General features: G+C 45.1%; 1 protein-coding gene across 1 annotated transcript in view; it reads left to right on the top strand.

The window, feature by feature from the left end:
- Positions 1 to 16181: 16181 nt before the first annotated feature.
- The window catches only part of LOC138107982 (protein ELYS-like), a 43886-nt gene continuing 33279 nt past the window's right edge, over positions 16182 to 26788 (top strand). The window contains exons 1-4 of the mRNA XM_069009946.1: positions 16182 to 16267; positions 21282 to 21408; positions 22543 to 22796; positions 26392 to 26572. Coding sequence (XP_068866047.1) covers positions 21288 to 21408; positions 22543 to 22796; positions 26392 to 26572 — 556 coding nt within the window. The 5' untranslated portion in view covers positions 16182 to 16267; positions 21282 to 21287. The remainder of the gene's footprint in view (positions 16268 to 21281; positions 21409 to 22542; positions 22797 to 26391; positions 26573 to 26788) is intronic.

The following is a 26788-nucleotide window of genomic DNA, read 5'->3' as shown; positions in this document are numbered from 1 at the left end:
TGGTTGAAGCAGTGACTGGGAACTGAGTGAACTGGAATTTGAGTAAATCAAAGGAATGGGCTTGATTACACCAGATGTCCTGGGCAATTAGAGTGTTACAGAGAGGAAAATATCTTAACCACAGCAGTGGGTCTGCCTTGGCATCCCCCAGGAGGGCAGGGAGTGCGTGACGGTTTCTGACAAGAACACCATGCTTCCTTCACCCAACACAATTTTGTTTGGGGTTTTCTATTGTGCTTTAACTGTGAGAGGAGGAACAGCCAAGGAGGGATGATTCACAGCTGTGCTGGAGGCACGGCAATGACTCAGAGGTGGACCTGGCCTGCAGTCCAGGGCTGTGGCGGGGCTGGAGAGGCTCCCAGCATGCTGTCCTTACTAGCAACCCTGACAAAAGATGCAGTGACTTCTTCTTGGCATTTTTTAGCACATTATCCGCCAAAAATTACCCTATATGTTCACCTGTTTCCACCTGACTTAATCTTCTCTGAACACAAGTGACCAGACTTAGTCCCGGGATTGCAGGCAAGGCCTCAACCTCTACCTTAATGCAATAGCAATAAAGCCTACTGCAAATGCCTGGCCTGACACATCTGACAACTGTCTTTACCTTGGTTTACATCGGCATCACACTGGGGACTCATCATCCCGGGGTTGATTAACCCACAGTGCTCACCCATGACACCTCCTCAAGTGATGTCTGTGTAACTTGGAAGGTCTCCTATGGAGGCTTCATCCAGCCTGGAGAACTTCTCAGCTTTAGCAGGTGATCCTTTCAAGAAGCAGCTTGTTAGCACTGCCCAGCCAGATCTGTTGTAAGAGGCAGGTGCATGCTCACTCTCATCAGGTGGATGCTATGCTCTCCCATCCTGTTGTCTGAGAAAGTCCTTCAGTATGACAACATGTTGCCCAGCTGCTATCATGGGAAATGGCAGAAAGGGCTAAGAAAGGTATGCAAAAGAGCTCAAGGAGTAAAGCAGATTCCTTCCCCAGAAAAAAAACAAAGTATGCACCCAAGACGGGACATGGATTTATTCCCCCACTTCCTTGAGTTGACAAAGGTAACAGAAGCAATGATGCATTATCTTATGTGGAAGTGGTGAAAACAAAGGTGTTCCGGGCCTGCTCATCTCTGAGGAGCAAGGAGTGAAGAAGGCAGGTGGCTGGAGGAGCAGCTCATCTGTAACACTGCCTGAGCTGGGCTGGGCACTGCACGTCACCTGCTCGTGGTGTCAGGCTCAAACCCCTTTGGTTTATTGTCTTTTATTTCTCTTCACTGGAAGGATTTCTCAATCACAGCAAAGTGTGTTGTGGTGGTATTTTTGTCCCTTGGTCCGAGGACATGTTGACAGTCTCACTTCCTACCAACTGCAACACTGCAATTGCTTAATGCAGAGTGTTGTCACATTACTAGTTCCTCAGACAGTGCATTTCAAGTTTCTAACCTCTCATTCAAATGATTTGATGAAAATTTCATGAGAATTTTATTGCTATAGCCATAAACATCAGATGCTGTGCAAGTTTCAGTCCAAACAGCCTAAAAACCCATTTATTTCAATAAAATTACTATTGGTAATTTGTATCTTTTCATTTAAGAATGTGTTCACACATGTAGGAAATTAACTATTTTCAGATAAAATTACTTACTGCCAGTAAATGACTACTATTTTGACTTGCACTAACAGTTGCTAATAATGCAAGATGGGGAGGGAGAGGAACATGTGTCTGTACCAGCTGTTGTCTCACTCTTACCAAAAAGCATGAAGAAGTTGCTGGCAGTAATCACAAAAAGATTTTCTTTCTTCCTCCTCAAGCACAAGTATAACAGCTGTTGCCTCTAGCACACATAATGTTTGCCCTATTGATGCTCATCCCATGCAGAGTTTTGTAACAGACTAAAGAAAAATAACTCCCAAAAATGGTAACAGTTGTGCAAGGAATCAAACTTGTTTCCTATGGTTGGCACTCAAACAAGAAAAAAAAAAATCTGGCCACATGAAGATGTAGTGACCATAAGCCCAGACTTGTCCAGAAGAAGGGCAGTAGCAGCAGAAGTTATCACCCTGGTCTCCTGGTGGGGCACTGCCTCAGATTTCCCACAAGTCCTTTTCTGTAGCTCTATCAACAACTGCATTCCTTCTCCCTCTGGGCAGCAAGTCTCTTTCTTGATAGAAACTTTATTTTCTTGTTCAGCCTTGGGCCACGAGAAAGTGCTGGCCTTGTGACAATGAAGCAGCACTGCCGGGCTCCCCCGGTGAGGCTGCTCCCTGCTCCGCTCTGCTGCCAGCGGACACTTGCAAGCTGTGGCTGCTCCAGTAGCACAACAACCCCTTACCTGAGCTGATGAAGTAGATGGAAACATATCATTTTGGGGGTGTACACTGCTTTTTCTTCTAATTATGCAGTGTCATGGCCACCAGAACAGTTTTCCCAGGCGAATCTCTGTAAAGGCAGCCTGGGTACTACAACAACCAGCAACCCATATAGTGTTAGCTCTGCAGGGCAGCTAAACCTTTGCTGGGCAAACCCAATCCCTACTAATATGCATCACAGAAAGAAAAAATCACCTTCTCAGTACAGGCAACTCCTGGGTTCTGAGGGTTCTGAATTTTCTTTCTTTTTTTTTTTTTTTTTTTGGCAGAAGCTGCTTACTTACTGTCATCAGCATCACCCCTGCTTTCCCTCCACTGGCTGTGGGGTTTTAACACTGTACATAGCCTGCACAGTTGCTTGTTTGTCTCCCTTTCATTCTGAGGACCTCCCCTTTGCCCCTCTGTCAGTCTCACCAGTACATTGCACTGTATTCTGGTACTGTCCAAAAAAGTTTCAGGCCGAGGTGAAATAACTTGGGTCAACTCACTGCAAAATATTCTTAAAAGAGATGGACTAGTATTGAGAACTTGTAATCCCCTCTTTAAAATCCAGCAGGTTAACCACAGGAGAACTTACATAACTCTAAGTGCATGCTCAGGGATCCAGTGTCAATCTCCAGGGTCATGTTTCTTCAGTTACAGCACTACTTTTTTTTTGGCAGACCTCATGGGCAACACAGTCAAAAGCAAATTCTAATTACCTAATACTCCTTCACAGGCAGCTGCTTTTGATTAATAAATCAAAAAGCGCAGAGCAGCTAAAATCTGTAACATATGCAAGGAGCTAAAATAATTTGTGATACTTTGGGACAAACCTCATTCATTCAGGGCAGTGGGCTGGAGAGGAGGATACTTATCCTACGATTTAATTTCAGCTGAAGTGAGAGGCGCTCAGCTAGCATACAAACTGCAGCAGCATAATTTGTCATTCGACCAGAAGTCATGATTTGGATGTGGAAATAACTAGGTAAAATCCAGTGATTTGTTCTTATGCAGAAAGAGATTAGAATACTGAACCAGCTTCTTAACTCTTGAAAAAATCTGTGCATTTTTATTCTCCAAAGCCAGGGCCAAGTCACAGCAATTATTTTTGGGTAAAATTATCTGATGTGATCATGGGCACATGTGGACTAGAAGTCAATGGTGCCATTTGGCTCTTCAATAGGTCCTTGTCTGCTGTTAGCTCTACAAAATTCAGGGAAGGTAATGTTCATCATTCAGCACGAGCAGCTGCTGCTGGAGCTGTTCCTTGGCTAAAGTGCTGGTCAGCCAGGGGCCAGCAATTCCTCAAAACGATATTTAATTTTGCAGTGTAAGTTTCTGAGCATATTTCTTAGGAGGCGGCAGCCACTGGTATGAATAAATACACAGATCCACCTGCTAGCCAGTTTGAAGCAGGTCTACTCAGATGCCAGGAACTGGGGTAGCTGGTTAACGTTTCTGGCTCAACTTTTGATCTGTTGCACAAATTTTGGCAAGGCATTTCTCACTGTAGCTGCTTCCCATCCAGTTTGTCAAGGTGCAAGCACTTTGTGTGACAGGATAAATTGTCTTTATATGAAGCCTAATGAGATGGGACTCTGACCTCAGCCAGTGCCCCTAGACGAAAGTTGCTGAATTCAGATTTTTTAGTTGGGTACATCTGAAAAAAACCCCAAAAGACTCAGGAGCCTGTTTGCCAGCAGTAGCAGATCCAGGGACCACAGTGAGACTGCAAGGAAATCTGAACTCTCCTCTTAAAGGATGAGTCACATAGCAAAACCAGGCAAAAGTTGCTCTCTGCTTCTCAACTGTACTCCTGTCACTGACTGGTGTTGTAATATCAATGATATTAAGTGAATTCAGCTTGCTCACAACTAGTTTTGGATCAGCTGGTGAGGTGTCTGACAGGACACACACACTGGCTTCTTTGCTCTGGAGATCCCTGGCAGCTTTTAAGTGTTCAACCCTTTTCCAAATCTTATGAAATTCTAGATGAAAATAATCCTTCCTGGGAAGAACCTAGACACCACGTAGTTTCCTGGCACCAGTGTGCCAGCCACGCAGCGTGCAGCTGTGGCACCCAGGAGGAGGAGCTGGCTCTGCGGCTGGCACTGGTGGCAGGGAGGTGGTACCTTGCCCTGTGTCCTTATTGAGCTATTGAAATCATTCCTACATCCATCCATTGTTTGAGGCTCAGCATCAAGAAAATATATTGCTTCTTTGTCAGCATTTTTTCAGGGAACTCCATGTTTTTCCCACTGGCTGATGTTGGACGCCATACAATCTGCAGCACAAATGTTTGCTAGCAGAAGGGAGAAGATAGCAAATATACCTCCCGCATTAAAAGGAAATCTTTTCCTACAATTATCAAGCAACACAAGTTGGCAAACAAACTCACCTTAAATGCTTGTTGTAGGGAATCACCATCCATTTATTTTCTGAAAGCCCCACTGTGTTGTATAATTAACATGGTACAAGCTGCTGGTGTAGTTTCTAGTGGAGATGGGGAAACAATCCAGCTGATCCCTGCCTAGGGTGATGTGTTTCAACAGAGTTGGTGTTACACAGAAGCCGGGTCTCTCTGGCAGGAAAAAGACCTCTGCCCAGAAAGCCTCTTGGAGCCCCAGGCAAAGAAGTGAAGTCTCATACAGGTCAGGTAGTACCAATTCTGGGAGCTGTCCCAGCCATGCCAGGGACATGATCCCAACACAAACCAACCCAGGCACTGCAGGCACGGGCAGTTGGGCAGGAGGGAAAATCATGGGGACTACCCTCCACAGGCTCCCTTGAAGCCTGGCTGGGCATTGTCCCATGCCTGAGGCTGCCAGGGAGAGCCTCAAGCTGGTGCCACTCAGCTAATTTCCATTATGCCACTTCCAGAAAAATATTTTTTAGCTTTCAAATGGTGGAGTAGCGGAATCTAAAAGGACTATTTATTCACAGTAATTCTTTGTTCCAGCAGCTAATGAGCAGATACAGCAGACTGAGTGATGTCTCCTCTAAATTGCTCAAACCAGAGGTCACAGTGGCTCTTTCAAGGGCACTGGCTTTATGTTAGCTGTCTCTGTTTGCAGAGGATGGATCACCTTAACTTTTCAGGACTGGTGGGTCACAAACCCAACAAGGCTCTGATCCCTTTCAGCAACACACCAAGCACACCCTGACAAATGAGATGTCTTAGCACTTCTCAGGAGGTGATCAGCATCTGGAAAAATAAAAGGCTGCAGGGCTGAGCTATCCAGACAGCCTACACGACAATAAATTACACATCGAAGTTGCTGTGCTGGCAAATGTATTAGTCACTCACACTCAGCAGCGCTTCTCACACAGCTGGGCACATCGACATTAAACCTCACCTGTGCTGGGAAATGACTCTTTCTCTCAAATATTTTCAAGAGCCAGTCTGTTGCAGATTGTTTGAGGAAACACAGATATCCTGAGCTCTCCTCCACAAGGCCATGAACAAGTTCTGTAATTCGCATTCTCTGCTTATAAAGGAACTGCTGGGTACTGTGCGCTTTGCAAAAATCTGTCCTCGATGGTCATTTCAACATATACAGACACATTCCTTACGAAAAGAAGCCAGTCTAAACTTTTTTTTCCAGGTTGCATTTTCTGGCATTTGGGGTTTTGCTACCTAAGTTTAGATTTGATTGCCTCCAAGTTTTCTAGTTAACACCTACTGTTACTTTGCCCTGAGGTCACACATGTAGAGTTTAATCACCAAAGAAAATGTCTAATACCAATAATCTCAGTGATACCCAGCTCAGCTTGTGTTGAATTAGGGCATTCCAAATTTGAACATGATATAAACCACCTTACACATGCAGTATTTGCACAGTGATAATGAACTGTAGTCAGCAGAGTTGTTTCGGTGCAAGTGGAACTGGAGTGTTTTTATTTTAGACCTCAGAAAGCATCTTGAAGGCTAGTTTGCAGCACCTCAGCATAGCAACCCACTTCTTCAGTTCAGTGCAGTCTGTTGCTATTGCACTGCATCTACTGAGTTCAAAATCCCCCTGCACCTGAAATCACAGGGAAACTATATTTCCAAGTCAGATTTTAAGATCTTATTCTTTAGGATTAATTTGTTATTTTCCAAATGTGCAAGCTCATTATTCCTTTATTAAGGGTGATGGGGATTTGTCAGAGCTGGAAGAGAGGCCAGAAAAGCAACCTCAGGTCTGCATAAATTATCAGTTTTTATTTCAAGGGAAAATCTTGGTATTGGACTACTGATCATTGGGATTTATCAAAAAAACCATAGGCATAAAAACCATTGCGCTCAAATAGTACAATTAATTCAGCCAGATTGCACATGTGCTGTGCAGGGAATTCTAATCCTTTCCTGTGTAAAGGAGTGTTGTTTGTTTAGGCCACTGAGCATAAACCCCACGTTTCTCAAGATGTGCAATGCAGCCCAGGTGCTCCAGAACATGAAGGTCTTTCTTTGTTGCCTGGTGGATACCCTCATTGTATGACCTTCATGCTGCAGAAGAAGGAATATCAGTTACCAAAAAGGCTGGGCAAGTGAAACACTGCTGGTGAACTCGGGAATTTCTTGTGTGGTCAGCTAACAAAACGACAGAGAAGAAAGAAACTTCCTGCTCTGCATGTCCACATCAGCTCTGCTTACCCTTGGTTTGCTTTGATACGTTGGTTTTTTTAGACACATTGAAGCAACCATGTACCTTTACCTGCACCAACGTAAAAATAAACATAAAAAGAGGGAAAAGCAAATGCAAGCCATGGACTTCCCTATAAAGAACTGTGCTATAGAGATTCCTGCATCTGGGGAGTTATTTGCCTTTCATTTCATGATCAGCATGGATAATTGGAAGGTTTTAGAGCAGTCTGATGAGCACAACACATGGGAGAAGCTTGCTTTACGGGAATTTAATTGGCTATGCACTAAACAAGGTATAACCACAGCTGCTTCCCAGCTCTTGGTGAACAGAGTGATTCCTCCCAGCCATAGGTAGCTATCTAGAACTGAAGCAACCTTTCCTTGCCATTTTTCTAGGCTCTCCCTAATGTTAGAGGGAGAACCAGGCACCCCAGAGGGTCTGACTTATCCAGGTGTCTCTCCTACAAAGGGACAAACAAGGTCTGCTAAAGTGCATACTCTTTCCTCCAGCTGAAAAGGGAGCCAGGATGGCTTCCTTAATTTATTGGCAGTGGTGCTGCAGGTGAGATAGGGTAAGGTACAGGGCACTTGCAGGGCTGTAAGCAAGGGAAATCTGATTTAGGCATCAGTCAGCACAGTTGCATAAAAACAGTCTAAGGGCACACTTAAAGTAGATACACTCGTCTTTCATACAGCCGAAGGCAGATGAGATAAATCCTATCATAATGACCAGTTTGTGTCCAGAAGAAATCATCTCCCTTGAAGATACATCTGCATTCCTTCTCAGCCTTGCTATTGACAGAACCATATTAATTTTGGGTTAACATGAAGGTTATTGCACTGTGAAGAAATGCATCGACTTTAGGGGGAAAACGCTTATGTGAGCAATGTGAAATATTTGAAATCCCTCATTTCTTCACTTCTGACTGCTTTGTGCAGATTTCAATAAATGACATGATGCCCATAAATTATGAAATTAAAAGCCTGAATGGCATTAGTCAAGCTACTAATACTACTCAGAGGTTCCCTGATGCGGTTTGACGCTGGCTAAGCACCAGGCACCCACGAAAAAACCATCTACTTATTTCCCTCTGCTACAGCTGAGCAGAGGAGGGGGAATTAGAAATTTCATTTTTATGAGTTAAGGATTATTGAAAAAAAAACTTTAAGTCAAAACAGGTTCAAAACTTAAACAGTATTGAGAAGATTTATTATTAACAGAATTAAAAGTAAAAAGGGTAATGAGAACCAAAACAAACCTTCAGAACACCTTCCTTTCCCAGTCCCTCCCTCTTTCCACTGACTGTACAAGGAAACAAAACATGGGGTTTTGGTCAGTATTTCACTTCCTAAAAATCTTTCTTCAGTATGCTTAAGGAAAAGAGTTTCTTCTGCTGTGCCATGGGATCCTTCCCATGGGAGATAGTTCTCTGCGAACTTTTCTAGCGTGGTTTAACTTCCACAAGCAGCAGTCCTGCCCAAACCTGCTGCAACATGAGTTCCTCCCACGGGCCAAGCAGTCTTCCCACAACTGCCCAGCGTGAGTCATTTTAGTTCATGGGTTTAGTCTTTTAAGGATGAGCTGTTCTAGTTTGGAAGTGCAGGCTCTCTTCCTCTACTGCTAAAAGCAAGGGTCACCTCTTTCTGTTCGAGTTCGTCACGGGATTACAGCTTTTCAGCATCCATGTGCTCCAGTGTGAGTACTCTTCCTCACGGGCTGTGCTTGGATCTCTGCAACCCCCCATGTATCTCATGAATCACAGGGAAACCGTTTGTTGTATTACAGTCCTCACCATGGCTTGCAGGAGAATCTCAACTCCAGCGCTTGGAGCACCTCCTCTCTCTCCTTTCTTTCACTGACCTTGGTGCCACCATGTTGGTTTTCCTCACGTGTCCCCACTTTTCCCTTTCCTCTGGCTTGGAAGAAAGTTGGTGTCTGTAAGTTGCAATGAAGAGGTTGATCTCGTCCGGGCTCTGGATCGGGGCATTGCTCGCCACGTCTCTCGCTGCTGGCCACCCGGTCCCTGCGGGCACCGCACAGCCGGCCCCGGCCTCAGGAGGGCTCCAGCCGCGTGGTCCCTGGCGGCCACCTCACACCCCTCGGGAGAAAAAAGAGAGGACTTCCCGTGGTTTTTCCTGTCTTAAATATGCAATCACAGAGGTGTTACCAACTTGTCTAATTGGGCTAGCAACCTGCCCATCGTCAGAGCCTTCAGCAACTGACTCTGTGCCGGACATAGAAGTTTTGAGCAGCTTTTCTCCCGCCCCCACCAAAAACCAGGCTGTGTTAAACCAACACATTCCCACCAGCCTGAAGGCAGACCTTGCAGTGTTTGTCTTCTCTCTTCTGCTCGTTTAGGAACACAAGTGTGCAAACTATGTGTTGGTGCAAGGACAGGTCTTCCCAGTGTCACAGCTCACACCAAACCCACTAACCACAGTACTTACCCAATGGCTACACACAGCGGAAGGGTGACAGAGGACCAGACCAAGAAAACACCTTCCTGTCCTAACATGATTTAAGGGAAGAAAAGCCATGTTTTCAGTCTGCAAGAGAAAGATGTCTAGGCTTCAGATTACCACAATGGAAAGAAATCCAACAATAACAACGAAACGTAAGAAAAAGCAATTCCCAAACTTAGTAGTATATAATGCTGTAATGCATAAAACACAGCTGGGAGTAGCTCTGACAATCAAGCTGTAACATTTTCTGCAGGAGAAACGGAGATGTGATAATACTCAGTATGCTGCTCAAGAATGCAGTTTTCAAGGTCTCCTAAGGTCCCTCTTTTTCTGTTAAAACTGAAATGCAGACACTTCTGTCCCTCCTTTTTTTTGTGACTGCATGACTCTTAAGCAACCACAGTTCCAACCCAACCACCACTTAATTTTCTCTTTCTCTGGGAAATTCTGGAGTGCCTCTCTTCATATTAAATTATTGCTGCTCTAGTGGAGAATAGAAGAGATCCCGTTGTATTATTTTCGGCTCATTACGTTTCTAATTACTTTGATTTTGATGTTGAAAAGCACTAATTAATGCTTTTAATGTGTAATATTATTAAAGCCCTACAATTGAATTTATACAATTTTAAAGGAAAAATTGTAAATATTTATTCCCAATGAAATATATAGTAGACTTAAAGGCTGAGAATACTTAAAAATTACTTAAGAGTAAAAAATGTATAGAACTAATTGCTAGTATCGCACAACCAGACATTCTGAGTCCAGAAAATTAAATTAAGATCATACTTTTAAACCTTACAAAAAATCTCAGCTGAAACAATTCCTCAGTTGAAACAATTCACAGGGAAAACCTCTCAAAAAGCCCCAACACCTGTCTGTTGTGTCTGAGTCTTTTTAATATTTGGGTTTAAAAACACCACATACCTTTTCCAAATCAGTTCCTTCTATGTAATTACTGAAAGGCAGTAATTAATCCTTGTTTTTAAACTTGTACCCTTGTAATTTGGATAAGTATAGCCACATTGCTGAGTAGCCTGTCCCTATAAACAATCCTGTTCTTGACAGGATTATTATTACCCCACTGCAGCATTTTCTTCTTTGTTTCACCTTTACATCTCTGATACATCCTGACAGAATGAACTTCATTAACAGTAACATTAACATTCATAAACAGTAATGAGTATTTTAGACCAAACCACTACACACAGGGCTTTCTTCATCTGAAGATTTGCTTACTTTTGGTACAGCTTAGTGAAAATGTCAGACCATGAGGACCAAGAAGTGCTTGTAGAGGATGCTACTGTGTGCTCTTCACAATTATTTGAAAAAAATATTATCAAGCAAGGCAACACTTTCCATTTTAACTTTTTGAGGCAGAATCACAGATACTCAAATGCAACACAAAGGCAAAAGTGGATGCCAACTGGATGCCAAGCGGAGCAACAGCTGCACAGCAGTGCCGCACAGCACAAAGCAGCAGAGAGCTCGTGAGTCTCACTCGTAATTAGATATTGACTTATCGACCTGGAAGAAAGGTTGTGCTGCCCAGAACGACACTGGGGACCCTGAACACCACCTCCAGCTCCCTGTAATGCAAAAACTGCATTTGGGGTCTTCTCCCAGCTTTCCCAAAGCAGAGGGTCTGACTCAGTAGAGCCCTTCCCTGCACCCAGCGCTGTGTTCCAAGCTTCCCAATCCTCTGGGGAGGGATATTGCAGGGCCAGGTACCCTCATAGGTGCATCAGGATCTGGTGTCCAGGCACCTGCAGCTGTACAGCAGCTGAACTGGTGCATGAGTCTCGGGAGCTCCATTTCCAAGCTGCTGTGCTGCTGCAGCTGTGACTTCACTGGTTCCCTACCCAGCCTTAACAATTAGACTTGGCAATCATTAACTTAGCTGAGTAAGAATATTAGCTTTGTAATACAGCTTGTCCATCAGGTTTTCAGCAATCTTAACTGCATGAAACCTGACGACATCTGGTACACCAAGCAGCCTAATTTTTCCAGCTCAGCTGAGCATTTTCTATTTGCATACACTTGGCATACAATTTCAGCTGCAGCATCTTCCCTCTTCACTGCATCTTCCTTCCTCCTTCCTTCTCTATTTGCACAAGATCTCACTGCTTTCTTCCTGTGTTTTGACTTTGTAATCCCTTCATCTCAAACCCACTTCCACTTATCTTTCTCCCAGTCTTCGGGGGTGCCACAGGCACAGAGCTCTCTCCTTTGGTTTTGTCTTCCTGATCCTTTTCTTGCTGTTCGTTCCACTTTCTCTCATCTCCTTAATTGCCTTACTCTCATTTTACCTCTTTAATTGCTCACTCTTCTCTGGCTCTTTACCATTTCAATAAATGCATATATTAATACTCTTATTGTTTACAAACCACCAACTGCTCCATCATTCCCCTTCTCAGCTGGACAGGGGAGAGAAAATACAATGAAAGCTCATGAGTCGAGATAAGGACAGGGAGATATCACTCACCAGTGACTGTCAAGGGCAAAATTGATTCGGGGAAAAGGAATTTAATTTCTTAAAAATTACATCAGAGTGAGACAATGAGAAACGAAAGCTAAATATTAAAACACCTTCCCCGCCACCCCTCCCATCTTCCAGGGTTCGACTTCACTCCTGATTTTCTCTACTTTCTCCCTTTCCTGCAGCACAAAGGGATGGGGAATGGGGGTTGCAGCCAGTTAATCACATATTGTCTCTGCTGCTCCTTCCTCCTCAAGGGAAGGACACTTCACTGTTCCCCTGTTCCACTGTGGAGTCCCTCCCAGAGGAGACAGTCTTCCAAAAGCTTCTCCAGTGTGAATTCTTCCCATGGGCTGCAGTGCTTCATTAATTGCTCCAGCGTGGATCCCTTTCCAAGGGATGCAGTCCTGCAGGAACAGGGTGCTCCAGCATGGGTTCCCTGCAGGATCACAAGTCCTGCCAGCAAACCTGCTCCAGTGTGGGCTCTTCTCTCCATGGTCCTGCCAGGAGCCTACTCCAGTGTGGGTTTCCCACGGGGTCACAGCCTGCTTTTGGACAATCACCTGCTCTGGCATGGACCTCAGGGGACTGCAGGGGAACAGCTGCCTCATCATGGTTTTCACCATCGGCTGCAGGGGAATCTCTGCTCCAGTGCCAGAAGCACCTCCTCCCCCTCCTTCTGCACTGACCATGGTGTCTGCAGGGATGTTCCTCTCACATGTTCTCACTGCTCTCTCTGGCTGGAATTGCACCTTTTTTAACTTCTTAAATCTGTTATGCCATAGGAGCTACCACCATTGCTAATGAACCTGGCCTTAGCAGGCAGCAGGCTGGCTTGGAGCTTCCTGGCATTGGCTCTGTCAGACACGGGAAGCTTTTGGCAGCTTCTCACAGAAGCCACCCTTGAGGCTCCTCCACTACCAAAACCTGGCCACACAAACCCAGTACAAACATGCACCTCAATTCTCTTTGCTTTGTAAGCTCAGTGAAAAACTGGACTCCTCCTCATGAAACTCCTCCTCCCTCATCTGGCCTCTGCCCCCACATTCAGTCAGCACTGTTTTTGTGGGAGCCTCGAAATGACCTCCTCTTAGGCAGCTCCAGCTCTCCCTTACGTCTCCATTCACCTGTCAGGCACTTGCCACGAGTCAGCTTGCACTTCTCTCCCTGAGAGATTATTCTCTCCGTCTTTCAAAGCTCTACCCTCCCCTTTCCCTTCCCTCACTCAACCACCACGTCTTCTGGAGGTTCCTCTTTATCTCACTCCCCTGACTCCAGCATGGGTGGTGTAAAATTCTGTTCTTGTCCTCTTTCTCTTCTGTGACTTATCTCTGTGTCATCCCTACCACAAACATAAATTTGCTGGCCGAGCAACTTAAAAATCCAGTGCTCTATTCAGATGAATCTCTAAAAGAGTGATCAATCTAACCAAAAGTAAAAGGGTACAGCACGGCTGTCTCTACCTACAATGCCATCTAGGTTTCCATTACAGCTAATCTTATAGGAGGAATCTAAAGCTAGCCAGATGAATGGCACTCAGGAAAAAGCGGTTTCCTTTCCCTACCTAAAAAGGGAGTCTAGCTGAATGGACTGATGACTGCACTGTAGACACTTAAAACTGGGCAGGATGAGTCATAGGCCTTTTTTCCAAATACATCCTTGCCCAGCTCCCTGATGTCTGCTCAGATTAAGCTTTGCTGTCAGTCGAAGCTCAAGCTCAGCTGAACCAGCCCACTTCATTCCACTGCCCCTTGGCTGCTGTTTAGGCCAACGTTCACATATGCCTATGATGGGGGGGGGACACCTTTGATCCAGACTTCTCCTCCTGTCCTTATTCAGACCATGCCCAAGCCTTTCAAGCACTGTTCTACAAATAATTCCTGACATGAAGCCCTTCCTTCTCCAAGCATGGAGCTAAGCCTCTCATCCATGCTGAATTGCCACTTTGAATTGTTCTTACTGCCAAAGCACTTGTCCTTCCCTTAATAAATGTAGCCCTGTCCTGCACATAATCACTCTAAATGTCTTTGCAAAGGATATGTGTCTAGCTGGTCCTTTGGTGCTGTCGTGCCTATCTTTGCATTCTTCTCTTAGCTCCTTACTGTCACATTAGATGAGAGCTGCTTGTTCTCACTTTCAAAACCTTCCATAGTCCACCCCAGATCTGTCTCTCTCCAAGCACTGCCAGGTTTTTGCCTGCTAGCTCAAAGAGAGCCCAGAGGTGTAGCCGCAACCTGACTGCACTATGGCAGGCACAGCCACACACAAAGGCGCAGGCGGACGGGGGTGTGCTCCTCACCCGAGGGAGCCGTCCCTGAACTGATGGGAAGGCACGCAGGCAGAGGCAAATAAGTTGAGAGAGGGGACTCTCTGTATAAATTTCACACAGAAGGTTTACGGAGGCAAAACAATGGCAGGAAGAAACAGAACCGAGGGGCTGAGGTGTTCAGGGACTTTATAGTGGGGATAGGAAAGGCGGGGATAAGGGATACAGCAAATGGGATACTTGACAGGAGCCAGGGTTGAGGACAAGGGAACCAATGGAAATAACACAAAGGAAGGATTTAGGGAAGGAACCAATGGGATGTCGAGTACTACAGAACTTTCTAGAATTAATACATATTAACTCAGGGGAAATGAATATTAACAAACTTTTACATAAAACAGGAAGGGGAAAACATGAACCTATCACATAAAAATATGTAAACTGGGAACCAGAGGATTATGGTCTCTCACCCTAACCACGAGTGAGGTATTAAGCTTTTGTACCTGACCACCACAGTTTGGTGTTTGTTGGCTTTTCAGGGGCCAGAGTGGCTGCAGCCACTTGCACCTACTATAAAGCACAACCACTCATCTGTAACAGAGACAGTCCTGCCATCACATATCAGCTGATGACGAGGGCCAGGCTTCCTTCTTTGCAGGCAAATACTGTCTCACTGACACCCTGTGACTTGGGCACAACCTCCCCTTAAGCTCAGCAGCTGGGCAGCCCCCTGCAATCTTCTTGCCTGGTGTGGTGGGTTCCTTTTCCATGACCATGCTCTTGTATGATACAAATTAATAGATCTAAAATGGAAACAGCAGCCACCAAGTCACAATAAAGATTTGCATAATAATATAAAGAATGGCAGATTCAACATTAAGAGGCATAGCTCTAATTTAGAAATAATGTATGCTGGGAGAAATTAAATTTCTTTGTCACCCCTTTGATGGTGCTGCCACTTCTTAGAAGTATTGCAAACTTCATAGAATCATAGAATGGCTTTGGTTGGAAAGGACTTTAAAGATCATCTAGTCCCAAACCCCCTACCATGGGCAGGGATGCCTTCTACTAGACTATATGTTTATTAATACCTGAATTTTTTTTTTAAAGTCAAAGAATGTTTTGACTACATTACAATATATATAGTGAAAGGAGTAGCATCTAGCACTTTTGACTTAATACTCACTTTTTCTCCTTTCAGTGACTAACATAAATTTTGTATTAATTTGTTGGGATTTTACATATACTTTCTTATTAGAAATAACAGAAAAACTGCAGCTAAATAGCCTACCCCTTTAAAATCCTTTTAAATGGGTGACCTATTGACTGGGCTTCCAGTACCTGAAGCGAACCTACAAGAAAGATGGACAGGGACTTTTTACAAGAGCATGTAGTGGCAGGAGAAGGGGGAATGGATTCAAACTAAAAAAGTGTAGGTTTAGGTTAGATAGTAGGAGGAAGTCCTTTATTGTGAGGGTGATGAGGCCCTGAAACTGGTGGCCCAGAGAGGTTGCGGATGCCCCACCCTGGAAGCGTTCGAGGCCAGGTTGAAAGGGGCTTTGAGCAACCTGGTCCAGTGGAAGCTGTCCCTGCCCATGGCAGAGGGGATGGAACTAGATGATCTTTAAGGTCCCTTCCAACCCAAACCATTCTGGATTCAGTTAAATCCAGATAGACTGGGAGGAAAGGGGAGAAGGGGGTGAGCGGCTCCTGCGGTGAGATGGACACAGGTAGGCAGGGCTAGCTTTCTCCCTGCCAGGGGGTTCCCCCTTGGCGGTGCAGGGGAGCAGAGCCGTGCCCACGAGGTGCGGGGCGGGGGCAGGAACGGGCTCTGCAGGGCGCTGGTTCTGCCCGGGAACTACAGCTCCCGGCGTACCCCGCGAGAGACAGCAGTCGACGGGGCGGGACCGGAAGCGGGTAGCGCGCGGCTCGCCGGGATTCGTAGTTGGAGGCGGCCGCCGCCATCGCCCGGGGCCGCGTCCCGCGCATTTGAAAATTCCCGCGGAGGCTACGGCGGGTCTCGCGAGAACTCCGCCTGCCCCCCCATCCCGTCCCGCCCCCCGCGCGGCGGGTGAGCGAGCGAGGTGGGTACGCGGGCGCGCGGGGCCGGGCCGGGCCGGGCCGGGCCGTGTCGTGTCGTTGTCGCCGCTGCGGGAGGGAGATGCCGCCGGTACCGGCACGTACCAGGAGCGCGGGCTCGGCTGGGCTGGGCTGGGGGCAGCGGCGCAGACAGGAGGAGGCGGCGGAGGTGGCGGCGGCGACCCCCGCCCGCCCGTCTGCCTTCGTTCCTCCCTTTCTTCCTTCTCCCCCGTACCAGCGGGTACCGGGCGCTCCCGAGCCGCAGAGGCCGGCACCGCTGCTGGCGCAGCGCGGGCCCGCGGGGGCCTCGGGCGGGCCCGGCCGCCCGTCCCTTATGTAAGTGACCCCCGGGCTGCGGCGCCGTGTCCGCCGCACGTGCCCCGGCCCCCGGCGGCGGGGGAGGCCCCGGCGGTGCGGCCTGGGCAGCGCACATGGGAGGCTCCGCAGCCGGGAGGCTCCGTCAGCCTGGGGGGCGTGGGAGATGCGGCGGCTGCCGCCGGGAGCTCTCGCTACTGCCCGGCCACCCGCGCACGCCCTCTGTTCTCGCCCCTTCGGTCGTGTTTTTGGAGGGGTTTTCATTACTTTCTTCTAATTCCGCCTCCCCCTCCCCCGCCGGGCTTCGGGGTTGTATTCCATGAGGAGGCGGGAAATGCGCTCTGTGCGTAGAGCGGCGATTGCGGGACGAGGGATGGGTGCAGTTGGGAGGCCACAGCTTTAGAATAATCCAGTGCGATTTGTGGGGGTCTTTGGGTCTTTGCATGAAGCAAAACATCGCGAAGCAAAGTTGCTGCTGGCTTAAACAAAAGTGCTCCGTGTTTTCCGTAATAAACTGTGAGTCCGGGTGTGGAGCTTCTGCTGCTAGAATGCTTGGTGTCAGTCTTTCAGGTCTAGCGATTGCTTCCTGATCGTGTGTAGGGGAGTTAAAGGAAATTGAGGGACTTGATTGTGTCGGGATGGCTACACCCCGTTCGGGGTACAGGGCTGAGCGTGGCCGTGCTGGTGCCTTTGGAGGGCCCGTCAGTCTGGGTGGTTGTGTCAGCCTTGGCTGGCAGCTGTCCCATGCGTTTGGGCACATAGCTTTGGATCCTGGGGAGGACAGCTCCTCATTCACGTGCTGCCTCAGCTCTCCTTCCTCGATTTGCCTAGTGTTGGCTTTTACAAGCGTGATTAAGCTTCTATTAATTTTGTGTCTTAGGCCTAGTAAGGTGTTGGATATAGTTTTGGAGAAACAGTGGTGACAGGCCTTTCCTGCTGTGACACCCTTTTACTGGTGTGGTGGGGAGAATAGAATCCTTAAGTTGTTAGGAGAGAGTCACCGACCACCAGGGCCTGTTGCATGGGTTGCAGGTGTTTCTGCAGTTGATCTTGTCAGCTTGCTGGCTGTAAAAGCCTGTTGGAGAATAACGTGTTCCAAACCCATCTGGATACAGGCTTGGGCATCCTGCTGTAGAGGGTGGCTTGAGCAGGGGGTTTGGAAGAGGTTGTGATTCTCGCAGGTCTTTCTCTTCGATGTGATTCTGGAATTTGTGCTGGAAGGGGCAAGTGGTGTGATGGCATACCAGTGTGGTATGCTGGAAGTGTCTTCCAAAATGCAGTAGTAGAACAAAGGAGCAAATACAGAGATGAGAGATGGCAGCAAGGTCTCTCTTTGACGTCAGTGAAGTCAACGTGTCCTATGAAATCTTGTCTTCAGCTGTGACTGACCATATTTCTAGCGTTTTCTTCAGTGAGCCCATAACATTGTTGAGCTTTTAAACTGATTTTCATGTAACACCATCAGTCAAAACTGACATCTCAGAACTCTGACTTGGCTGTATGTAATTCTGCTTGAACATGCAATTTCTCTTTCTTTCTCTTTTCCCTCCTCCCAAGCTTTCTAATCCAAAACCTATGATATTCCTGTCTTTGGAAATAGTTCATGATGTTTGGAAGTTATAAGTACCTAGGGTGAAGAAGAATGGTCATTTTGGCAGGTTGCCCACAGACTGCATTGCTGTAGGATACAGCGGGGAGGTTGAATTCTGGTTTATTCCTGAAAATGGAGTAAGCATGTGACATTTTACCCTAATCTGATTTCTAACAGGCAGAAATAGGAATGTGATTGTAGTTATTGTTTCAAAGAGAGCAGAAATGCAGTTGCTGTTGGATATATCTCTTAAAGGAAAGGCTTCATGCCTTTAATCTAGATCTAATTATTCCCCCCCCCCCCCCCCCCAGTTTTGATTTCCTAGTAATTCTTGGTTTAACTTAGCAAAGTGATGCAAGGAAACCATCCTGATAGACAGGTCACTATATATTGTTCATGATTTGTTACGAAGTTTATCAGTCTTCTTCTGTGTCCTATTAAAAAAAGTATTTAAAATGATCATTGCCTTACTGGAGGAAACCTGAGCATGCCTGATGCTCTGGTATTTTTATTTTTTACAAAAATGGTTCAAGTCTTTGAGTTCTACTTATTTGATGGTTCTTACTGGGGTTCGTGCACTGATAAGCACAATTTTTTAATATTGAGGGCAGGAGTATACTGTGTCAATGTATGAGCTTTACCTCAGGGAAGAATTCTTTTTGAGATGGTGGGGAGTTTGGGATGGTGAGCAGTTTGTTTTTTAAACTCAGATCTCCCCAGTAGAGGATGTTTTAATTTGATTTCCAATTTGGGCACACAAGTTTCTGTGCTCTTGGCACAGCAGGTAGGCAGTGACCCAGGCAGGGTCACTCAGGGTGACTCGTGGAGAGCACAGAGCTGAGAAGTTTCCTTGCATGCTCTTACCTGCCCTACTGGAAGATACTTGTTCACTCTTTTCTTAAAGCTATCTTGCTGTTATTGTGGTATATTTTATTAACAATCATATACTTACCACACAGATGTTCTCCATGCTTATTTACAAAAAAAAAAAAAAAATTATCCACTACAATAATTCTGGAATTTTGTGCACTTTTCTAAAATTCCTTAATATATGTTGTCAGAGTCAGTGCTTTGTCAGGTTGGAGAAATGGGCTGACAGGGACCTTAAGCAGTTTAATAAGGGGAAGTGCAAAGTCCTGCACTGGGGGAGGAACGACCCCAGGCATCAGTATGTGCGGGGGCCTGCCTGGCTGGAAAGCAGCTTGACTGAAGGGAGTCCTGGTGGACACCCAGTTGACCATGAGCCAGCACTGTGCTCCTGCAGCAAAGAAGGCTGGTGGTATCCTGCCTGGGCTGCATGAGGAGGAACCTTTGCTAGCAGGTGGAGGGAGGTGATCCTTCCTCTAGTACAGCACTGGTGAGGCCTCATCTGGAGTGCTGTGTCCAGGTCCAGGCTCGCCAGTCTCTCAGGAGAGATGAAGGTACTGGAGAGACTGCAGCAAAGGGCTGCAAAGATGGTTAGAGGAGATTGGAACAGCTCTTCTCTGAGGAAAGGCTGGGAGACTGGGACCGTTCAGCCCATCAGAGAAGGGAAGGCTCAGGGGTCCTCATCAGTGCACATAAATACCTGAAGGGAGGGTGTAAAGCAGATGGAACCAAGAACATTCCAGTGGTGCCCAGTGACAGGAACACAAGCACACACTGAAACGTTTCAAAGGTGCTATTCACCAACCAGATGTGTCTGAATTGGTAGTTGGTGTTATGGGTTACTCCTAAAATATATCCACTAAATTGCAATTAAACTAAGCAAGAATGCTGGTCAAATTGTGAGGCCTTTTTCTCTCTGGAGCCCCTGGATACAGTGCAGAAGTTGTCACTTGAAACTGATGGCAAGTACCAAAAAAGAAACTCAGCAGAACTACTGCAAATAAGTTGTCCCACTTGGAACCTGATCTGTGCTAGTAGTGAATGCTGGCAGAGTGGTCAGGCTGGCTGGCTGCAGCAGCATCCTGCAGTACTGGCTTTGCCATCAGCAACATTTTTGTCAAAATGTTGACCTGTGCTTAGTGCAGGCCCCTGACTTATCCTTCCTGTGCTTCACGTGCTCGTTGTTGTCCTGCTGGCAGCAGATCCAGGGATGCAACCCAGCACTAGTGACCTGTGTATAATACCTTGAGATACCATGAAGAAAGCAGTACTGTTTGAACAAGACAATTGAATTTGTCTTGTCTTTCAGAGGCCTTTTCTATAAGCCAGATGACTTGCAAAACATAGATACTTAAAGTAATTTGTATTCCATGCATATGGATTATCTCATATTTAGCCACCTATTTAATCCTGTAAATCAATTCAGCTCTTCAGTTTTTCCACAAGAAAAAAGTCTGTCTTGACACACTGAAATGTGAACTCTTGTGGAGTACCTGTATGGGTGTGAAACTGTCTGAGAGGCCTAGAAATTTTTTGTCTAATACTGCAGAGATGTGATAAGGAAAGGCAGTAGGAAGGAAGGGACTGGAATAAAGAATATGATGATTTCAGTAGAGAAAAAACAAGTAGTTTGAAGTGCTGTGTTACATTTACCTCTTAAGTGTATGGAAAAGTACTTCTAATTGATGTGCTATGAAAGTCAGTATTGCTTGAAATTAACAGCAGTATGTTTTCTGGAAGAATTTGAGGATGAATTTAGTAAAGAACTTTGTATTCCTGAATGTCAAAACTAAAGCATGCAAAAAGTAAACAAGACATGGCTGATCTGTGACATCTATTAGAAGACAATTGACAGCAAGTAATAAAGTATTACATCAAGGGAAAGGGCAGGGAGTTATACCTCTTACTGAGAAGCTTTTTAAAATGCGATTTTTCTGAGATCACAGCTTGCTAACCTGGATGAGTAAGCTTGAACTCGGTGTGTTGTTCTCTTTCCTATTATTTATCTTGTCCATCCTTCTATGTCACTTTTTGTTGATCTCATAGGCATCAGAAAAGCACAAGATTCTCCTTTTGCTCTGCTGTGAGATGAAAAACTGTCCTGAGTTCCATTTTTTTTAAGCAGAAAGAGCTACAGATGATGTATAGGAGATTTGTCACTGCATACTGATGAAGCTTGGGTCACTCTCAAAGATATTTGTGGCTGACATGAGTCTTTCTTTTTGCCTTTTTTTCTTTATTTACAGTGAAGAATGCGAGACCTAACGGCTCAGGTAACGAGCAGTCTGCTGCAGTTTCCAGAGGTGACTGTTCAGGCACTTGGGGAAGATGAGATCACCCTAGACTCTGTGTTGTGTGGGAAGTTTTCTGGAGGTGAGCATTTTCCTTTAAATTTTGTTGTGGTATAAAGGGTCATAACATCAGGTTGATTCTGTTAAATAAAATGCATCAGATTCTGATAGCGCTAAAAGGATATTTGAGCAGTTAGAAATGGTAAGCATTGAAATTGCAACAGCCTGCTCCAATCTATTGAAGTAGATTAGTGTGCAATTAAAATAATTTGGCTGACCATGCCCTCCTCAGTTGTGAATGAAATAGAAGGCAGTTTTCAAAGAAGAGATTTTGGGATGGATTTCTTTCTTCCAGGTCAAGCGTCCATCATAACATCCCATGCAGAAATAGTTACAGAGATGCAATATGCTCCTTTTTCTTCTCTAGTCTAAATAAAAGATGGGAAGAAGAGGACAGCTCTGTTAAGCGCTACCCATGTATTTCCAAGGTATTTAGTAGAATGCAGATGAGGACCCAGTGAGAGTTGCTGAAAGCAGCTAAGCAGATTAGCTAGTTGACTTTCTAGGTGATCTGAAGGTAGAGCTGGATGCCTGTCTGGATGTCTGGGCTTGTGTTAAGACCAGATAGAATCTTACCTACCTGACTGTAAGTGCAGTAATGGAGCTGATCCTTCTTTTGAGCTTGACGTTCTCCAGTGAAGGAGCAAGTGTTAAATTCTTCAGTCAAACAACACTTGTTAAAGTGTGAAAGTTGAAATGCAGTGCCCATTTGAAGATAATTTCCTGTCCAAATCCCTGCCCAGAGTAGTCATGTGTCAAGCAAAATTCTTAAACTGGAAATGAATTGGTTTAGATGGGCTGTATTTGAAGTGTGCTTTGAGACTTGTGTTCCTGTACATATGTAGGTGTTTTCTAGCAAAAGCAAGGCAAGTATGATGTGCACACTAGAGATCAGTCTATTGTAATCTTTATCCCAAACAGTCAACGTTCTTGAGTGCAGGAATGACAAGTACAAATGCAAAGGAACGGGGTTATTAATTTTAGGATGTACTGGTTGAGGGCTGCACTGGGTGATTTAAAAGCATTGTCCAGAAGTGGGCAGTTCGGTCTTCTTCCCTTTGGCGCGTTTGAGGGAAAGGCGCAGTGACAGCGGCCTGGCTGTTGTTGCAGTTCCTCTGCTGGGGATTTGCTCAGTCGTGTTTCTTTTCCCTTGCAGGCAGAAGTGGCCTGGCGTGGCTGGCGTGTGGCCCTCAGCTGGAGGTGGTGAACTCTGTGACGGGAGAGCGGCTCTCTGCGTATCGCTTCAGCGGAGTGAACGAGCAGCCTCCCGCTGTTCGCGTGGTGACGGAGTTTTCTTGGCAGAAGAGGACTGGACTCCTGGTTGGGTTGGAGGAAGCAGAGGGAAGTGTTCTCTGTCTCTATGACCTTGGGATCTCAAGAGTGGTTAAAGCAGTTGTTCTTCCAGGAAGGGTATGTATCTTTTTGAGGAAACGAAGATTTTGTGTTGTTTGGTGCTGCATAATCCTGTTTGAGGAAAAGGTCTTGTGCATCGCTTTGTAGGACTTACACTTTTATATTGCATTAACATATTGTCAGTTCGGTGTATCCAGTCAAGAGAGCCTTGATGTAGAATCTTGGACTTAGCAATAGCATTATCTTTTGAGTTTACTGATAGTAAAAAAAATGCTGTAGAGCCCATAGTGACTTAATTCTCTACTTTTACAAAAAAAGGCATTGCAAGCTTCTTTTTTTGTCAGAGCAAAAAAGAAAACCCCAGTTAGGGTGTCTGTAATATACCTTTTCTAAATGGCTAATTTCTGTCAGAAATACTGTCTTTAAACTATCTCAGACTCCCATCTTTGTGCTGTTAATGAGTTTGACACGTTCCCCTCAATCTCAGACTAGGAAGCAGAACAGATTTTTCTGTTAATTTAGGATTGGAAGAAAGAGATTTTAGTGAGTTATCTGTCAGATTGTTGGCAGATATACTTTGTCTGCAGTCCTTGAATCTCTGATTATTGAGTAAAGTGTTTGTGTAGATGAGCCTTCTGTAACCCTTGAACTCAAATGATGTAGTATCCCTGTGTCTCGTTATTGTAATGGAAACAAGTATCAGATTAAGTTATCAGAACATTAACATTCACTGTGTTTTCATCACCTTAATCTGCTACAAATAAATACTTATTTACTGCTCAGCTTTCCCGAACATTATTTGGTTTGACTTGCTAGAATACAGGTGGAAGTGTGCTTACTAGTAGTAAGCATTTATGGTGTGGTAAGTTTAAAGATACAAGTCGGGTCAGTGTTTCAGTGTGTTGTTTTGCTATCTGCACGGGTTTTAGATGGAGAGGCAGGCTGTGTGGTAGCATAAACATATAATCAGTAAGTAAATTATGTTCTGATAAGTGATGTTGGTGTGTTAGATTTTATTTCTTCTATCTAAGTAAGCTAGGAAAGGTTAAGAAGTAAGGATTATGTCACGTGTCAAATCTGTATCTACAGAAGTGTTTTGAAATAGAAGCTATTTCCAACAATCAGTTGTATTAGAGTTCTGTACCACAAAAACTGGTTCAGGAGCAAAGATGATGAAGCCCTGCAGGAAAGAGTTGGCTGTTGTGTGATGAAGGGTATGAATTTTGAAATAAAGCCAAAGCTGCTCTGAAAGTTTTGCTCTTATGCCCTGAAAGCTCTTGATTACAAGTGTGCTTGGTCTGTTGCTTTTGTTTTGCTTCCTATGTCTTTGATATTGCATTAGTTAAGTCAGCATAGTCAGGTCACAGGTATTGCTAATTGGACTGTCAACTCTCAGACTGTGAGTGGGAGTAAGGGTAAGCAAAAACAAGTAGATAAAACTTCCACTTGGCTGCTGTCCATATGTTTTGAATTCTTTCAGAAACTCATATTTGCATATTATGTAATTTATAGTTTGGGTGGGTTGATCTGCCTGAATGTTTCTCTGCTTTTGAGAATGATTATTTTTAAAGGTAAAATGTGGATCTTAACGTCACTTTCTGCAGTTTTGTCATTACTCTTTTAAACCTTTAATGAGCAGCATGTTTTCAGGACTGTTTTCTCAATGGGTATAACTGTGGACAGCTAAGTTGTACAGTTTAACACTAACTTAGGGCAATTCTGCTCCTAGGTGTCAGGTTGTTAGTATACTAATACAGGGTGCTTTTTGTGACGGTGTGACTGCCTTTTAGTGTAACAGTGGATGTTGAATCATTCAGAGAATAAAGAAGTGAGTTAAAAAACCCAAACTCAGGAGCTTAGAAAGAATTTTAGCATAATGGCTGTGAGTGTCTCTCAGTGCCCTCTGGATATATAAAATGCAGCAGAAAACTGAAAATGTTGATGAGTATGATTTGAACTGGATTCTGAATTAAAAACATGAATTACATTGTACTGGTTTATAACAGTTGCATGTTTAAGAACTGTTGCGTGGTATTTTCCCAATTTTTCCTGGTTTCTATGAGGCAGAAGGGCAGCATTCAGATTCAGTGAGCTGAGAAAAGTTTTCTTTGTTCTTTCCCAGAATGAGCTGGCAGTACACTAGGAGAACAGGAAAAAGCAGTGCATAGCATAGTGGAAAAATATGTCATTTCAGGAGCTTCTACATGGAAAATAGAAGTAACCGGGGAACATTTTTGGAAGACTCTATGCAAAACTAGTAAAGATTCATTTGGAGGCCAGTTGTACAATGAAAAAAATATCCTAAACAGAAAAGTTAGAAGCAGCAGCACTTGAACCTTGGCTAATTGTGCAGCAAGATATGTTCTGTATTTTCTCATCACAGTCACCAGGACTTGGAGCTCAAGAATCCAAGTAATCAAAATACTTTTGCTAGTCCTCTGAGCAGCAGAGAAGACTGGAGATGTCATTTGAATCATAAAAATTCTGAAAGAAAACCGAGTTTCCTAAATAACTATAGGTACTTCTAAGATTGGAATTCTTGTGTCCAAGGTAAAAGGTGGATTGTGTAGCAGATGTCCAGGCAGCGCAGTCATAAGCAAAAGCTTGATAGGGGAGAGGAGAAAACTTCAGGGGGCTTAAGGGTTTGGATATTTTCCCCCACTTCTGGGGGGTAAATAACCTCCCTAAAAAGATGGACCACCTTGTGATGCTCACTTCTTTGCTTTGTTTTCAGACAAACCTTTGTTGTTGCTGTAAAGGTGCCTGTTTTCACGGTGCTGCATTTGTAAGAGGCCAATCGATAGCCCCTGTTCTTCTGTTGTCCAGCTTTAGTGCAGGAGCCTTGGTGTGCTTGGGTCTCTGCTGGAGCAGTCAGTATTGTGCTGGGTGTGCTGTGGGTGCTGAAGGGTCTGTCTTCCCGTTGTCCTGAGGTTGTAGGGACTGCTTGTCCTGTCAGGGAGCAGAGAGAGCTCGTGCCTCAGGCTGAGCAAGTTCCTGTTTGGTCTGTTGCTGTTGGTTTAGGCTGCCTTCTACAGCTTTCCTTACCATCTGTAACAGTGCTGGCACGCATTTAAAATTTTTGTTGGATATTATGAGTCCAAGTGAGGACCAGCATAGATTTTACTAAGCCAGCATCTCCCTCCAAGCCTTTCTAGGAATGTTTCATTCCCATGGAAATGGTGTGTCTGCTGTGCCCCACTGCCTTGTTTGCCTTGCAGCCCTGATTTATCCTATGAAATGTTTGGTAAAGAGGACCTGGACTGTATCACAGTGCTGATGGGCTGTGAGCAGTGGAAGGACTAGATTTAGCTTTGTCTTTCTTACTTAAGTCCCGTGCTAAAGCTTCTAGCATGTAATTGATTTCATGTGTCTTCTCAGCTGTAATTATTTCCAAGTAGGAAATGGAAATTGGTAAGCTGTAAAGACAGAATGGGCCATTTAAGTGGAGAGAGCTTTCCTTCTACAAATTTCCTTTTTGCTTGGTATAATTGGGAACAATGCTTTGTTTTTAAGTCTTATGAACCTGTGTTTACTTTCTTATTTCTGATGTGCTAATGCTGGCTTCACTTCTGAGTGAATTGAGCTTCCCTTCTGAGTGATTACTCTTGAGCTTGTCAAAAGAGCTTTGCTGTTGACCTGCAGTTTCCCGCAGGTGACTGCCATCGAACCCATCAGCAGTGACGGCGGAGCCAGCGTGAGCACCCGGCACCTGCACCAGAGCCTGCGATGGCTCTTTGGAGTGGCAGCGGTGGCTACAGATGTTGGCCATGTCCTTCTGGTTGACCTTTGTTTGGATGATTTATCTTGCAGTCAGAATGAAGTAGAAGCATCGGGTAAGCTGCAGTTTTTAAACTTGAATTTAGAAGTAAGAAAATTTGTTTCTTTTCAAAAGCCAGCATGTATCCCAGTGAAGATCCCAGCGTGTTGACTGACTGTTGACATTTCTGACGCTGCTGATTGCAGATGGCAGTTTGGCATTGTGTGGTCCTGAACTGATCAAAAATTGGGAGTGGCTCAATACTCCTCCTGCTGCTAAGAACACCTCTTGC

Source organism: Aphelocoma coerulescens, chromosome 3 (assembly GCF_041296385.1).
Source record: "Aphelocoma coerulescens isolate FSJ_1873_10779 chromosome 3, UR_Acoe_1.0, whole genome shotgun sequence".
NCBI lineage: Eukaryota > Metazoa > Chordata > Aves > Passeriformes > Corvidae > Aphelocoma > Aphelocoma coerulescens.
The sequence above is the reverse complement of the archived record's forward strand: the minus strand, read 5'-3'. Positions and strand labels throughout refer to the sequence as shown.